This window comes from Monodelphis domestica, chromosome 8, assembly GCF_027887165.1.
Source record: "Monodelphis domestica isolate mMonDom1 chromosome 8, mMonDom1.pri, whole genome shotgun sequence".
In the NCBI taxonomy this organism is placed as follows: Eukaryota; Metazoa; Chordata; class Mammalia; order Didelphimorphia; family Didelphidae; genus Monodelphis; species Monodelphis domestica.
The window spans coordinates 12,559,264-12,576,838 of record NC_077234.1 but is presented as its reverse complement, the minus strand read 5'-3'; the positions used below and the strand labels follow the sequence as shown (position 1 = coordinate 12,576,838).

Here is a 17,575-nt window from a genome sequence, read left to right as displayed (position 1 = left end):
TTATAAAAATTACCTTCTGACTTGGAATCAATACTGTGTATTTGTTCTAGGGCAGAAGAGTGGTAAGGGCTAGGCATTGGGGGTCAAGTGACTTGCCCAGGGTCACACAGCTAGGAAGTGTCTGAGGCCAGATTTGAAACAAGGACCTCCAGTATGTCATATTTTTAATTAGAAAATATAGCTTGAAAGTTTGATTCTTCATAGATTCTTTTTAATTTCCTTTCAGTCTCTTATTGGCAATTTTACAAAGCAAACATCTGGTTCAGTCAGTTGTAAAAAAACCACAACACAAAAAGTATAGGAAATATAAATTCTTCAGTGCCAAAGTTCATAATTGGACAGTCTTTATTTTAATAAAAGCAGAATCCTAAGATTTCAGTTAGCTCTCATTTTCTGATCTAACTATTGGCACTGTAAATTTTAGTTACTTCAATGAATTATATAAAGGTCTATTTTCAGGCATTTTTAGGGAAAGATGCTATCTGTGACCTGGACCAGGAGGGTGAAGATCTGCCAGAGAAACTGCTCTGAGGACTAGCATGACTCCAGACAACCAAAGAAAATGGGAGCAATAGAAAATGATCAGGGATCAGACTACTGAGTCATGAGACTCTTACGTCCTTAGGAATAATAGACTGGACAGTGAGGATTGGGTCACTTATCCCTTTTGTATTTTTCTCATTCATCATTATTTTGTTTGTTGTAACACCCTTGTACAGATAGGTCAGGCTCCTTTAATGGCTACCTGTTAACACAGCTCTCAATCATCTTTAGCATCCTGTTATGAAACACCTAAGCATCATAGATAGAACCTCCATGTAATGATTGGTCATCATATCTGAGGGGCTTGATTCAGGAAACTGAGGCCCAGCCTTCCCAAGTGATAGAGGGAGGGTTGTGAGAATTTTCTTTAACATACTATATTAACATTTCTATAACAGTCACTGAGAATCTCTGTGTATTTCTCTGGTTGGGTCAGAGAGGCCATCCAGTCTATTGTTTTTTGCATTTGCTTTGTCCTTGGGGATTCTTAGGGATCCCAAAGATTGGCTTCTTTTTTTAACACATTTCCATCAATATATGAAGAGGAGAAGAGTTATTTTCCTGCATAGAGAATGGCTGAATAATGAGCTCCCAAAGCTAATTCTTAAGCTGTCTGTCCCAGATTCTGGGTCTCTAATAATTTGAGAGGGCCATTGACCTTTCTGCCATTTTATTGCTTATAATCCCTGCCTAAACAACAAACCTGATATACTTGATTTTGTATCTTTTTTATTCCTTGATTTCTCATGATCATTTAATAAACCTCTAAAATATAATATTTTTATTATTGATATTTAATTTTAACTTTTACATTGATGGCAAGCACTAGTCAGAGAAGAACCTTTCAATTTTTTTAGATAGCCAAGATAAGTTTTTTTAAAGCCACATTTCTCCTACCAAGATTATTCACCCACCCCACCCACCCTTGCAAACTCTGAACTCTCTCTGGAGCTGCTGTCTTTTTCTTCAATCCCTACTTTTTGTCTGTTCACCCTCCCTACGAGCCTGGCTATTTTAAGTTTGAGGACTCTTGCCCATCTGTTTGAGCCTGTTTTCATGTTTCTAGTTCCTTGCTGCTGATTCTGGCATTGCTGATACTGCTTCCTCCTGTCCTTCTTGACCCAGATCACTCACTCAGCCCCAGCCCTAACCCCTAGAAATCCTATTCCTGATATCTGGCCTCTGACCCAGATCTCTCTTCCCAGGCCCAGGCCCAGGTCCCAGGCTGCTGGTAGCTGCCACTGTGTCTTCAGAATCACAAACCAAGTGGTAAAAACTGGGGTGTTCTTTCCATAGGAAACAATTAGTCTTCATGTGGCAGGGGACCTCAAGGGTGTGGGGGAAGGGAAGAAAGAAGTTAGTCTTCCAAACAGGAAGTTGATTACAAGCATGGCATATTCTATAAAAGAGCAGTGCATTATCTATTTCAAATAGCTTCCAGCTTTAGGATGTTTTTTTTTTCATGACTGCACTGATCCTTTCACTTATCTTGCCTGAGATTCAGGGAAGAAATTCATCTCCCCACAACTCTTTGCCATTTCGGCCTGCCCAGTTTGAGATACCTTAAACCCATGTACTCCCTCACTAAGGGAGATAACACAGTACTGACAATAGGGATCTGAATTTTAAAAAAAGGAACTCTAAAACGTCTGGAGATGAAATTTTTAAGCCTTTTCAGACTCCAAGTTTTACAAATGAAAGTCTATATCTTATTGAATTTTGCTCATTGTTTTGTTTAAGATTTAATTTTGTTGTTTTAAGTTCATATATTAATATATTCAATACTATTCCATTACACTGACTCAGTTTAATGTACTGTGTTTTAAGTATTAGATATATTCTGTTACCTTTCCCCTATAACGATACTGAACGAAATATTGTAAAGCCCATAAACAGCTTTTTCTTGCATTTTGCATTTGTTAAGTGTCACATAGATGAATGATGTACTCAACCTGGCTAACAGCTTTTGGAGAATTTAATAACCTAAGAATTTAAATGGCAATTCTAAGGGGTCTCTGGATGATTTTTAAAATATTTATATTATAAAGAATGCTGTATTAAAGGTAGAGAAACAAAGATATGTTCCTACCAAGCTGTTTCTATGAAGTAGGAATCTAAAAAGAGCTCCTCCAAAATTCTTCAGTTTAATTTACTTTCACCAAAACAATCTAGATTTCTTTGTGATGTTCTAGACCCAAATAAGTTTTACTTTGTTTAAAAATATGTTTGGCAAGGTTGAAATATTTGCCACATCTATAAAAATTATGACAAATATCCATCAGTTCTGTAACAGTTAAAAGAGTGGTTGGCTTAAACTGTGACCGTGGAAATATGGTTTCAAATAAAAAATAAAGTGGTCGCCATGGGAAAATTCCCAAATATTAAATATACCCAAGTCAGCTGGGTTTTATGGAGATTTTAATTAATACAAATTAAGTAATTAATAAAAGGGAGAGAGAGAGTAAGAGGAAATAATGAGAAAGGGGCTAGGCCAGCCTAGACTTTAAGCCTTAAGAGAGAGATCAGTCAGTCTTTAATCCACTCACCACAAGATTTGTCCCAAGCAAGATTCTAGTGTTCAGAGACCCACCAGTTCAGCTCCTCAGCTCAACTAAGTTCAGCCACTGAGCCGTCCAATTCAGATTTGGCAAGCTGACCCTTTTCAGAGACCTTTTCTGACCTCCTTTTAAAGAGAATTTTCTCCTATGTCACCTCCCCTAAGTTTTCACATCTACCAATCACAGTAGACATTTTCCAAAGGACAGACCATTCTTAATTCACACCTGAGTAGACTAAACTTTTGAGTAATTCACACCTGCGTAGACTAAAACCTCACACTTCTTTTGTTAAGGATTGTCCCTTACAAGTTTGTAAATTGCCTGACCTTCATAGGTACTTAGCACCTTCCTAAAAATAGACTTAGCTTAAGGCTTTTGCCTCACTATAAGTATGAGTTAAGTACTTTTTCATTGCTCAGTAAAGAGTTTACAACTTTATCTCCCCCTACAGTATGCTTAAGTATGGGTGGAGTAGAGTTAGAGTTCTCACATTCCTGACTAAGTCCCTTCATTGTTTAAAATGGGGAATGGTCTTAACCAAATCTTCTGAAGTAGGGTATGAGAATTTTTAAGATTCACAGTTCATAGTTTTTTTTGTCATATAGCAACTTATATGAAATATTATAGTGCATCTGTTTGCTATTGTAATTAACTAGGCTATTGTGAATTTGGGGGACTTTGGTACTTCCTTGAATGTGCATTATCTATTGTATTACTGTTTTATTCTGAAAATCATTTGTATTCACACAGTGGTTCAGTTAAAACAGAAAGGGATCTCATTTTTTTGGTGAGAAACCTTTATAGTTTACCTTTTCATAGTTGACACAGAGTGTCAATGATTGTAAGCTATATATATATTTTTACTTTTAAACTTTTTATTATTGTTTTTGCTTGCATGTGCAATATACAAGTTCAGTTTTATTTTTTCTCTTTTTATATATGAAGCACATGTCACCAGTATTGAGAAGATTTTCTTTAACTTTTTTGATTTTGCAGTAATATAAGTTTAAAATACATTTGCCCTAATGTCAATACATACCCCCAAAGCTTTAGACTATAAAAAATGATTCCATTTATTGTTAAAAAAATTAATTATGGGACTTTGCTTAATGATTTTGTCTGATTCCCGGAGAAGGGAATAAAAAAAGAGTTATTGAACAGTGCCAAAGAAGCACAAAGCTAAACTGTATAGTGCCAATTGAGCACAAGGTCAAAAAGTACCAAACCAATCCAAGAAGGATTGATGAACTTCTAAGCCAATATGAAAGAAGTTGAAACTAGTGTGAAACTCAAGGTTGCAACTCTTTTTTTTTTGTATTTTTAAACATTATTTTATTTGGTCATTTCCATACATTATTCACTGGAAACAAAGATCATTTTCTTTTCCTCCCCTCCCCCCCCCCCAACCTTTCCCTCTCCCATAGCCGACGCACGATTCCACTGGTTATCACATGTGTTCTTGACTTGAACCCATTTCCCTGTTGTTGGAATTTGCATTATAGTGTTCATTTAGAGTCTCTCCTCAGTCATATCCCCTCCAACCCTGTAGTCAAGCAGTTGCTTTTCATTGGTGTTTTTACTCCTACAGTTTATCCTCTGCTTGTGGATAGTATTTTTTAGATCCCTGCAGATTGTTCAGGGACATTGCATTGACACTAATGGAGAAGTCCATCCCCTTCGATTGTACCACAATGTATCAGTCTCTGTGTACAATGTTTTTTTGGTTCTGCTCCTTTCACTCTGCATCACTTCCTGGAGGTTGTTCCAGTCTCCATGGAATTCCTCTACTTTATTATTCCTTTTAGCACAATAGTATTCCATCACCAACATATACCACAATTTGTTCAGCCATTCCCCAATTGATGGGCATCCCCTCGTTTTCCAATTTTTGGCCACCACAAAGAGTGCAGCTATGAATATTCTTGTACAAGTCTTTTTCCTTATCATCTCTTTGGGGTACAAACCCAGCAGTGCTATAGCTGGATCAAAGGGCAGACAGTCTTTTATCGCCCTTTGGGCATAGTTCCAAATTGCCCTCCAGAATGGTTGGATCAATTCACAACTCCACCAGCAATGAATTAGTGTCCCCACTTTGCCACGTCCCCTCCAGCATTCATTACTTTCCATAGCTGTCATGTTAGCCAATCTGCTGGGTGTGAGGTGATACCTCAGAGTTGTTTTGATTTGCATCTCTCTGATTATAAGTGATGTAGAGCACTTTTTCATGTGCTTATTAATAGTTTTGATTTCTTTGGTCAAGGTTGCAACTCTTAACATATATTAAGACATAGGATGCCTTGTACCACACTCTTTGTGAAATATTCAAATACAAGTACTGATGTTTGGCTTTTGTCCTGAATCCCCGTATCCCTGAGAGTGAAGGTAAAATCAGACCAAGGAATGACATTTTCCTATCACACAAAAAAATCAAGTCCTTTTTTTCCCTCTTATACTATGACACCTTCCTGTAGTCTTGGCTACAAATAGGTAAGTGAAATATTACTCCATTTGTCCTACAGACTTGTGAGATACAAATTATTTTAATTGGGCCCTGATTCAAGGACCTGCTATAGGTTTATTTTCTTTCACTTAGAATTTTTACACATGGGACTTTGATAGTCCATATTTCATCCACAAAATATTTTCTCTTTTATTTGGATTTTTTTGATGTTTTTGATTTCTCTTGCCAATTGATTCATATACTTCATAACTCAGCCATGCATTCCTAAGTGATTTCTGGGTTTTTCAACAACCTCTTCATGGGGAGGAGAGAATGTATTGTTATTATTATTCTAAATTGCAAAGTTTAAATTTTTTTGTGAATAATTTTAGGATAAGAAACATGCTACCTCTCTAAATCCAGAAAGTGAACTCTTTAGAGAAGGCACCATTAAGATGCCTGCATATACCACAAGCTGCACCAGAAGATCCAGAGTGAACTTTCAAATGTGGTGATTTGAACTGTGTATGGTTGAATCCATTTGTTTTGTATGTATACTCATTCCAAAGGGAACTGCCCCCTAATTGGCTTTTTATCAGTGCACCTAGCAGTCATTGGTTTTGTTCTCTTTTCCTCTTATCCTCAAATTATTGTAATTTCAAAGTTGGTTATGTTTACAATATCCATTGGAGACACTAGTCTTCCACAGATCTTAGGGGGGAATGTATAATTAAAAATTTGTTACCCTAAAAAACGAACTACATTTCCTGGGGGGCCACTGACTTCCTGTCATTACATACTTCCTGTAGACAGGGGATATTAGGCAAGGACGTGAAGGATCCTGACTCTTTACTTTCTTTACTTACTTTACTTTACTGTCCCAAGCTTGGTGGTGGTAAGGTGGCTGTTTGAACTGGTTGATCAGCCATGGGCATGTGGTCTTTATTTTGTATCCTCTTTATTCCTTGATTCCTAATGATCATTTAATAAACCTAAAATATAACATTTTTATTATTGAGATTTAATTTTAACTTTTACAATCCTCACCAATTCTCTTTATTTCATAAATTCTTTTTTCTTCTTTAAAGCAAACTGCCAATTGGATTGATATTATTCTTTTGTCTAAATTCCTTTTGCATGAGACACTGGGTTGAAAGTTAGCTACTGTGCTAAAAGAGACAAAGGGGGGTCTTCATCCCCAAGCATATTGTACAAAAAGAACGCTCGTCCTGCCTTCCCTGCTGCACATCTCCATGTGGTGCCCATCCCCAACATTTAATTTTTACCTCAAAAGTATTCTCAAAATGAAGCTTATCAATTTTTGCTTCTAACCATGCCTTTCTGGACCCCAAACTTCTTTCTATATAAGCCTGTTGCACAAAACAAACACTATAATTATTTGGATAAGTCAGGGAAAACCAGAGAATAGAAAGGCTGGAAGAGTTATTTTTGTTGTTTTAATGATGCTGTTGTATTCATTTAAATTATCATGTAAATGATAGCCCATGTTTCAATACATTAGATAAGTTTCAGAGGAATTTCCTCTGATCATAGGAGCAAGTGAAGCAATAAGTCCTTTTTATCCCCATTTTATAGATGGAAAATGCCCAACAACTTGTTATGATCATATATGGGGATCGTTGCTGCAACTAAATCACAAATTGGAGTTTCAAAGCCAGCTCTAACAATGAATGCCATTCTTTCTATAATAGATACTCCTCACTAGGATATTTAAGGTAGAAGAGAAAGGCTGGAGCAATTACACCAGGAAATAGGTTAGAGCAGTGGTTCTCAACCTTTCTAATGCCGTGACCCCGCAATACAGTTCCTCATGGTGCAGTGACCCCAAACCAAAAAATTATTTTCGTGGCTACTTCAAAACTGTAACTTTGCTAGTTATGATTCGGAATGTAAATACCTGATATGCATTATGTATTCTCATTGCTACAAATTGAGAGGTTGAAAACCGCTGGGTTAGAGGGAAATCTAAGATTCTCATTCCTTCCCCCCCCCCCACTTCCTCTCTCTCTCTCTCTCTCTCTCTCTCTCTCTCTCTCAGTTGGTCCTAAGGGCTCTTCTCAATGTGCTAAGTTCTTAGAAATTTCAAAGACTACTCTCACACTATGGCTCTTTTCTGAAAGGGTTTTATTCTTAAAGAAGGAAAGTTAGGGATGGTGGGAGAAGGGGAAGAGGGAATGTAAGGGTCCCCTATTCTTCTATAAAATTCAGTACAAGGAAGTAAAATTGATTTGTCTCTGAGCGAATATTGTTGATAAATGAAAAAAGATTTTCAGAGCTATGCTCCAAACTTTTCAATGTTAAGTCACTAGCCAGGAATCCAGAGCAGATGTCTACTAGCTCCTTCTTGAAAGTTCAAGAGAGAAGAAGTGACCAGTTTCAGATGCTGGCTTTATTAACAATCTCCCTAACCAGAATTCTTCTTTAGAATCTTCTTTCCTTCTCTCCTTGATTGACAGTTCCTTCAAACTTCCATTTCCTTGCATTTGCTTGCCAATCTCACTGATGTTGTAATATCTTCCTTACGTTTCCACAGAAACTTGAATTGACCATCTTGTTTACCCCCAAATGATGCCATTTATAGTTGTCTATGAGCCAAGGGTAATCAAAGAACAGTCATCTATTTGCACATATGGCTCCTCAGCTAAGTTCCTTGGGAAAGTGTGTATGCTCAAAAGAAAACTTCTGAAGAAATCTAACACCAGTTTCAGGTACTAGAAAGTATAGGTATATGGGTATGTGTGTGTTTCGCTCTTTAATATGGTCACTATATCTACTGAAAATGAAGAGCCAGCATTTATGGAATAGGAAAAACTGAATTGTCTTTCCATTTAGATCAGGAATAAAGCAAGCATATTTATTGCCATTGTTAGTAAATGTAATTTTAGCAAATTGGTACGTATTTAGGGTTAGGGTTAGAGGCTCAGTGGATTGAGAGCTAGACAGAGAGGTCCTAGGTTCAAATTTGACCTTAGATCCTTCCTAACTATATGACTCTGGGCAAGTCACTTAATCCCAATTGCCTAGCCCTTACTGCTCTTCCTGCTTGGGACTAATACTTAAGATTGATTCTAAAACAGAAGGTAATGTTTCTTTAAAGGAATTCTAGCTATACCCGTGTGACAAGAAAAAAAAATTAAGAGAATAAACATAACCAAAATAAAAACTATCTCTTTGTGGATGATTTGATGTTCTATTTGGAGAAGCCTAGAGAGTCAAATAAAAATATTTTGAAGAATTATTTTAGCAAAATTACAGGAGATAAAATAATTGCACCTATAACATTTGTATCATTTAATATTACTAGCAGGGAGAGAGAGAAAAAGAAATTCCCTGTTTAATATCTACAGGATAAATAAAGTATTTGAAAGTATATCAGCAAGACACAAATGGAAACTATTTGAACATAAATATAAAACACTCTACAAAAATAAAGTCGGGTTTAAATAGTTGAAGAGATACTAAGAAGTATAGTGTATATAGAGCATTGGGCTTAGTTGTCGGGAAGATCTGAGTTCATATTTTACCTTGAATACTTAACTATGTGACCTTGAGAAAGTCACTTAATACAATTTCCCTCAGTTTCCTCATCTGTAAAATGCACTGGAGAAGGAAATTACTAAGTACTCCAATATCCTTGAAAAGAAAATGTCAAATGGGGTCACAAAGAGTGAGAAAAGAAAGAATAGAACAAAATTGACAGTGCTACTTAAATTAGTTTACTGGTTCAATATCATACTAATCAAACCACCAAAAGATTCTTTTAAAGAGCTAGAAAAAATAGTAACAAATTTCATCTGGAGGTCAAGGTCAAGGAAAATAAGGAAGAAGAAAGGATGGAAGGAAGAAAAGAAAGGAGAGAGAGGTAGAGGGAGAGGGGGAAGAATGAAGGATGGAAGGGAGGGAGAAAGGAGGGAATGAGGAAGTTGGTTGATCAATGGAACAGATTAGGTACAAACTTAGAGAAGCACATGAAGCTGATCACCTGGTGCTGGATAACCAAAAAGAGGCTAGTTTTGGGGTAAGGATTCCCTTTTTGATAGAAACTACTGGAAGTGAATTAAACATCTTGATCATGAAGGGAGAATTAGGAGCAAAAAAAGAAAAGAAATAGAAGGTTAGAGTGCCCATCAATTGAGGGATGGTTTCAAGAAATGATGAGAGAGTTGGTTTAAGGAAACTTCAGAAGACTTGTTTGAAGTAGTGCAGTGAAGTGAGCAGAACCAGGAAAGCGGTGTATACAAAAACAATGTCTCTGTAAGGAACAACTTGGAGTGACTTAAGAACACAGATTTCAGAGAACCAAGGATTAAGTATACTACAAATCCACTGAGAAAAAGAGATGATGGAGCCCTGATGTAGAATGTCATACAGTTAGAGAAACAGCTCCTAGAGGAGGAATTTGTTTTATTTGACTATTCCTATTTGATATGTTGTTGTTTTTCTTGTTCTTCTAGGTAAGGATTTTTTAGGAAGGAGAAGACTAGGGAGAGCTGCATATTTAAAAAGAATATTCTGAGGTATATAATACATATTTGTAATTTTAAGTATGGTCCTTCATTTCTATTCTCTTATAGCATATGGAAATACATATTTTATTTGGTGGTGTTTGGTTTTGTTTAAAAAGGAAAAAAAAGATAATTTCTCTTCTTTCTTTCTTCCTTCCGTCTCCCTCTCCCACCCCCTATATCAATCTCTCGTCTCTCTCAATCTCTCTCCCTCCTCTCTCTCAATCTCTTTCTCAATCGGTCTGTCTGTTTTTCTGTCTGTCTCTCTCCCCCTCCATCCTTACCTCCCTCCTTCCCTCTCAGTACCCCCTATTCAAACATTATGCAAATTGTCTTGTACTTTCATCTTTCAAATGAGATGGTAACCAAACTTACCAATGACCTCTGATCTGTCACATCTTCCTGGCCTTTTCTGAGGTCTCATCCTTCTTGACATCTTTTCAGTATATGATACCAGTGATCATTTGCCCCTGGGTGCTATCACTTTTAGAGATTTTCTGTACTAGAATCCTAGTTGTTTCTCTACCGGTCCAACTGTCCTCAGTCTTCTTGGTTGCTTCTTCATGCATGTCAAGTCTTATAATTCTTGTTTTTTTTCAAGGTTCTCCCCTCTTCTCTTTTCTCATTTCATTGGCTACTATTTCATTTAGTGATCTTATCAGTCCCAATGGGTTAAATTATTATCTCTGGGCAAATAATTCCCTGGTCTCTAGTTTCCCAGCAGAGCTGAAATAACTAGTCACCAATTTCCTATTGGTTATCTCAAACTAGATACTCACAGGCATCTCAAACATGACTTATTCAATACAGAACTCATTATCCCCCATTAAGATCAATTACCCACTTCTTAACTTCCCTATTATACAGCCATCATCCTGCCAGTCACTCAAACTTGCAATTTCAACAGCATCCTCATTTCCACATTCTCACTCACTCCACATATACCATAGCCTAATCTTGTTTCTACACTCAGAACCCTTCTAGCAAACATCTCCTTCTCTGTTCTGCCTCCAGTCTCTCTCCTGTATCCAATCTACCATCTATTAAGTTCCCAAATTTTCATAAATTAAACAAACTTCCCAAGTACATAATTTCCTGACCATGTCATCTCTCCTGTTCAACAATCTTCAATGGTTCCCTATTAACTCCAGGATAAAATAGAAAGGTCTTAGACATGTACAACTCTTTGCAACTTGGCTCCTACATCCTCTCTGGTCTCCTGGCATGTTACTTCCCTTCACACAATCTCTAATCCAGCTTTGCTTATCTCACTGTTTCTCTCGACACTCTATTAGACTTTATCAGGAGGATACAGTGTATACAGAGAGAAGTCCATACATGACAGAGGGAGGAGGAAAGAGCTCAAGCAACTGAAGAAATCATGAAAGTACTCCTCAGTTAGAGGAGAGATAAACTAAACTACAGACAGCAGCTGAGTGACAGACAGTTGGAGAGACAGATTGCATAGACAGATAGAAGGATAGATGAATGGATGGACAGATGAATGGGGGGGAGAGAGAGAGAGAGAGATACATTAAAAGAATGATAGATACATACATATATAGGCAAGCTAGTCTATAGATAGATGGATATGAAGATGTATATTCAAGCTCGCAGACAGACAGAAAGGAAGATAGATAACTAGACAGATAAGCTAGCAGACAAATAGACCATCAGATAAACAGAAAGACAGATGAAAGATAAAAGGAAGAAATGAAGATAAATCACTTGGGGGCAGTGCATTAGGTGGAAAGACAAATAATTTATTTAAAGCTTACTATGGTGCTAGGGCTTGTGCTAAGCACTAGAAATACAGATACAAGCAACAGAGACAATTCCTTGCCCTCAAGGAGCTTACCATTCTAATGGGGAAAGAAAACATTGAAACGGTAGCTGAAAAAAGGAAAGCTAGAAAGAGGAAAGAAGTATGTATGCTTGGCAGCATGATGGGTGTTGGTAGCCAGGTAGAGAGATGGAGGCTTCATTCTGGCCAAGAGAAGAAAACCATTCCTAATTATAGAACTCCCCTCACACACAAACACCTACCTAAACTGTCTGTCTCACACTGGAATCAGAAATAAGATCACTCTGAAATCTCCTTTTAGAAAACAGAAAATATGATCACATTGGCCAACACAGTAGCCCCAGATACCCATAAAATGGTGTCCATCTTCCTTCTTGGAAACTTCTCATTTTAACACCCCACACAGTCAACCAAACTCTCCACTTACTATATGCATCTGGATCCTCATGAAATTCCAGATCATCATCAGTTCCCACTGTTGTTCAATTTTATCTGGGATAGGAGTGTAGGAATAGTAGGCAATAAGGACACAAGAAATCAGGAGACAAAGAGATTTCTTTCCCATGTTGCTGCTGCTGCTGCTGCTGCTGCTGCTGCCTCCACCACCACCTGGGAGTCCTCCAACAAAGCAACACTGGATCCTAGCCTGTTCCCGCCCAGGGGAAGGTTTATCTGAGTTCCCCTAAGTCAGAGTCCAGAGTTCACAGTAAGAATAACAAAAAGAGAAATCAAGTAGCAATCTAGACACCCAGCAGAGAATTCCTTTTGAAAGCACAGCTTCAGAGAATTCAAATGGCACTAATACTGATCCCCTGGCTACCTGGGGACCAATAAGCAGTCGTTTTTTTCCAATTTGGGCTAACTGGAGCCAGCCCAACACCAGGAAGTCACTGAAAGCCAACTGTGGGCAGATTTCTGCATAGAAGTCAGCAGAGAGGTTCAGTGGTAGCCTGACTTGAGCCTCCTACGGGTTTCAGAAAAACTGAGGAAATAGGATCAGTTCCAGAATCTCAGAGGTGAAAATGGTTTCGGAGAAGCCGTTTTTGTAAACTGGATCTGACTAGAAATTTCCTACAAGGTGTCCCTGAGAGGAGTCATTCAATCCATCTAAAAACCTCTGTTCATGGGCAACCCACTACCTCCTGAGGAAGCTCATTGTACATTATACAGGGGAGAGCAGAAAATGTAAGGAATTTTTTTACAGGACCAAGTTGTAATTTGCTTTCCCAATGTGCCTACCTCAATAATGATAAAAATTGTATTAGCTAACATTTATATAATCTCTAACATTTGCAAAGAAGAAATAACAAAGAATGAAATGAGTAGAACCAAAAGAACATGCTATACAGCTATAGATTAAATGTTTGAAGAATAATCTGTGAGTGTTCACCTTCAGAGAATGAAAAGAGAAGTGGAACCATGAAAGGTATTATACTCACACATACACACTGAGAGGAACTTGGGCAAAATGTGAAGGGCCAGAGATGAGGACACAAGAGTGTGCTGGATGCAGAAAATAGAATGGAAGAGGCAGCTTGGAATTCTCAGTGAGAGGGTTCTGAGAGCCTAGATTGGCAGTTGGGGAGAGTGAGGAGTTTGTGGAGAAGGACACAGCTCTTGAACTTAGTTCTCTCCAAATTGAGTGGGAAAATCTACCCAAATTTCCTACTTTGCTTCCAGTTGGTCCTGACTGATCCCAGACATCTTATTGACATCTATTGACTCCCAAGAAGACATGAACAGTGAAACTGACATGGACTTCTGACTTACCTCAAATGGGCTCAGCCTGCAGACTGTGGTGGCTAGGTCATTTCTGATGCATCAACTAGCTCTGATGTTAATTCAAAGACTGTTTGGATGGGCTCAGAGGAGTTTATTTAGTCAGGAAGGTGAGAACTAAATAGAGAGGGAGGCAGAGTAAGTCCAACAGTGTTGGACACTGAAGAGATCCTCGAGGATCAGAGGGAACTCTGATAGAGAAACTGGGAAAAGATTAGGGATCTTTCTAGCCCACCAGCCTTCCCAAACTTCAGAATGTCAAGTTTTGTTGAACAAGAAAGTCAGATCTCCTTTGTCAGTGAACTCCAGGCCTGAGGGTATCCATCTTGCCCTTAGACCAGGGAGGAGCAGTTAAACAGATTCAAGGCTCAACTAACCACATCTGGTCCAAATTACTGTTTTACAACACACACACATCTATTTGCTGGAGGAATCATTCTATAATTTATGATTCTTTGTGACATTGAGACCTAAGTTTTCCTTATGGCCCTAGGAGACCACCTTGAACTCTGAGATCATAAACTGCAGAGGCCAAAGCCTGGGTGGTCAAGGGGACAAGTCAAGAGCTAGACCTGTAAGGGAGTAGAATACTGTGAGCCAGTCACTGAATACCCTAAGAAGAGGAGCCAAGAGATGATGGCAACAAGGAGGGGGCTGGGGTTAGACAGATTGCAATAGTGAGATTCAAAGGATTAGCAGATGTCAGTGGGGAGCAAAGGGCACCCAATGCCCCATTTTGGCTAAATGTATGAAGGAGCAACCCACGCTACAGATTGGAGCCAAGAGCAAAGCATATCTATGATCCAGAGAGAGCAAGGTGATACAAACAAAAAGCCACAGGAGCTCCAAGGAAGAATTCTTGACTGGGAATCTGGGAAGACCTAAAGGTGGAGTAGAGGAAACACTGACCTGATTCTTTCTAAAGAGGAGACTCTCAGGGCTTCCAAGAGAGATGGGAGGAATGGAGGCTTCCAAGGATCACAAACAGTGGGAGAGGTTCAGTTGAGTTTGAAGGAAAGGAAGTAGCAGAGTTTGTCTGGAATCCATGCAAGAGATTCAGACAGGACTGGAAAAGTAGGTGAGTTCTGTTCAAATATCAGAAGGCCTTCAACGTCAGGCTTAGGACCTGAGGCTTGATTCATTAGGAAACAGGAAGCTAGCTAAAGATTTTTGAACAGGAGAGAATTGGCCAAGGCATTAGAAGCACTTTTCTAGCAGGGCACTGAGTTAGAAGAACACTGTCATAATCCTGGCAAGAAAATATACATTTAGGGGCAGATAGGTAGCCCAGTGGATAGAGTTTCAGACCTGGCATCAGGAGGACCTGGATTCAAATCTGGCTGCAGAAACTTCCTAGCTATATGACCCTGGGCAAGTCACTTCACTTCAATTGCCTAGCCCTTGCCCCAATTATGTTTTATAACTGATACTAAGAGTAAAGGTAAGGTTTTACAAAGAAAAATAAATATTTCTAAAGGACCTACTTTGTGCCAGGAATCATGCTAAGAACTTCTTAGCAGTGTCTTATTCCATGAATCCTACCAACACCCTTGAGCCATAGGTTCTCTTGTTATTCCCTTCTGACAATTGAGCATTCTCTGAAAGAGCCAGGTTAAGCAACTTGCCCAGGGTCACACAGCTGCTAAGTATCAAGGGTTGGATTTAAACTCAAATCTTTCTGAGTGCTAAATCTTAGTGCTCTATCCCCTCAGAGCCACCAACTACTCACCAAAAGTCTTTGAATTAGAGATTCCTCCTCGTTCCATTGCAGGCTTCCATGGATAGATTTCAAGATGTCCATGGACTTGTTCTGGATAAATAAGTTGATCCCCAGATCCTGTTATCATTGGCTTCCTTTGTAATCCCATGTATTTTATTTTAAGCATTTAAAACAAAGTTCTGATGAGGGGAGCATAGCTTTCCCCAGATTTCCTGATAAAAGAGTCCACCAAAAAAGTTTTAAAATTCCTGAACCAGAGACAAGTGTTATAGCAGAGCATTTGGACTGGAACATAGAAAATTTGAGTTCAAATTCTGGTTCCCAACTTCATGTGAGACACTCAGCTCCTCTAAGTTTCATTGCCAAGAAGCAGCTGATTTCTTAGTAGATATATCTCTAACCTGAAGTCAGAAAGTTCTCTCTTACAGTTCCAATCTAATCTCAGACACTTGCTGGATGTGTGCCCCTGGGCAAGTCACTACAGCACTGTTTATCTTAGTTCCTCAACTGTAAAATGGTTATATCAATAATACCTATCTTCTCAGTGTCATTGAGATCATATTTGTAAAGTACACAGTAGATGCTTATTAAATGCTTGTTTCCTTTCTTCCTATATGATCTCTGAGCTCCTGTTCATCTCCAAATTCTTCTAGCATTATGACAATGAGCTGGGGTGATAAAGCTCCCTGATCTGGAGTCTGCATCAATCAGGATAGTGGGGTTTTTCACAAACTTGACACCACTCTAGGTGTTCAAACACCAACCCACTCTCCAAGGACTCACCTCTGAGAGTGCCCTGGTCAGCCAAACATATTTTGTTTTTTAAATAATTATTTTTTTGGCTACATTAAAATACTTTTTAACTTCCTCCCTTCCTCCATACACTGAGGAAGGCATCATTTAACAAATATATATATATATATATATATATATACATATATATATATGTAGCTATACAATTACTCTTTAGAATGTCTTTCTCTGGAGGTGGACAGACACAAGACATTCTTCAAACAATATTTCTGTTGCTGTATACAATGTTTTCTTGTTTCTGTTCTCATAATTTCATGTTTGTCCAAAATTAGTCTGCTCCTCATTTCTTAGTATTCCATCACATTCATATATCACAAGTTATTCATCTGTGTTTTATTTGATGAGTATCCCTTCAATTTCTAGTTCTTTACCACCAGAAAGAGAGTTATCGTAACTATTTAAAAATGCATAACCCTAACCCTAACCCAAAATACATAGATTCTTTTCCTTTTTCTCTGATCAGTTTAGGAAACAAACCTAATGGTGACATTTCTGGGTCCAAAAGTATACACAATTTGATAACTCTTTGGGCATAAATCTAGATTGCTTTCCAGAATGGCTGGATTTGTTCACAGTTGCCATCTTTGTTGTTCCATTCTAGGGTAATGGAGGAGATAAAGGAAGGAGGGAAAGAGGGGGAGAGAGAGTAAAGGGATTTGTTTCTCTCCTCCATTAATTATGGGGAGAGGTAAGCCAAGTACTGTCTTCTTGGAAAGGATGTAATTCCAATGAGATGTTGTCCTGAGAAATGGAGGTCAGGAGACTGGAGAAGGATTTATTTAATGAGGTGGCACTATGCCTCCCTCAGAGAAGCTTGGGGTCCCTGAGCTCAAATCTGTCTCTGTGAGTCAAGATGACCCCTTGTAATTTCCACCTTCCCAGGAGACATCGACTGTCAGCCCCCAGGGTTTTAGGTATGGCCAACTGTTGAGGAAAGAATGGCAGTTTCCTTGGTCAGAGATACTGAGTCACAGGGGTTTGGAATCAACCTCCTCCTTGTGAGAAATATGACAAGCCCTAATTTTGGGTTGTCAGAGATAAGGACAAGATTTCAGTTGGAAACCCTCTCTCAAACTATTTTAACTCAGTTCCCTTGTTTGATTATCCAAGACAGGCCTACACCCAAAGTCCAAAAATGTCTAAATGATTTCCTTAGGGTTAAGTGAGGTGTGAGGAAAAAGAGAAGTGGGTGAAGGGAAGCCCTAAGTGTTACCCCTCCTGGAGATTTGCCTTCGGAGTCTGGAGGACAGAAGGCTCCAGGGCCCTGGCCTCTCTTTTTGCCAACTGCTTCTTGATCCTACTCTTAAAGCTAACTAAAATCCTAAGGTACATATCAAGGAACAGGTTGTGGAGAGAGAGATCTCAGGGAAGGAACTGGTTGGCTCTGTCCAA

General features: G+C 38.6%; 1 protein-coding gene across 1 annotated transcript in view; it reads right to left on the bottom strand.

The window, feature by feature from the left end:
• The window catches only part of LOC130453537 (arylacetamide deacetylase-like), a 30,624-nt gene extending 18,116 nt beyond the window's left edge, over window positions 1-12,508 (bottom strand). The window contains exon 1 of the mRNA XM_056808655.1: window positions 12,299-12,508. Within this exon, the coding sequence (XP_056664633.1) occupies window positions 12,299-12,436 (138 nt within the window). The 5' untranslated portion in view covers window positions 12,437-12,508. The remainder of the gene's footprint in view (window positions 1-12,298) is intronic.
• Between the last annotated feature and the right edge of the window lie 5,067 nt (window positions 12,509-17,575).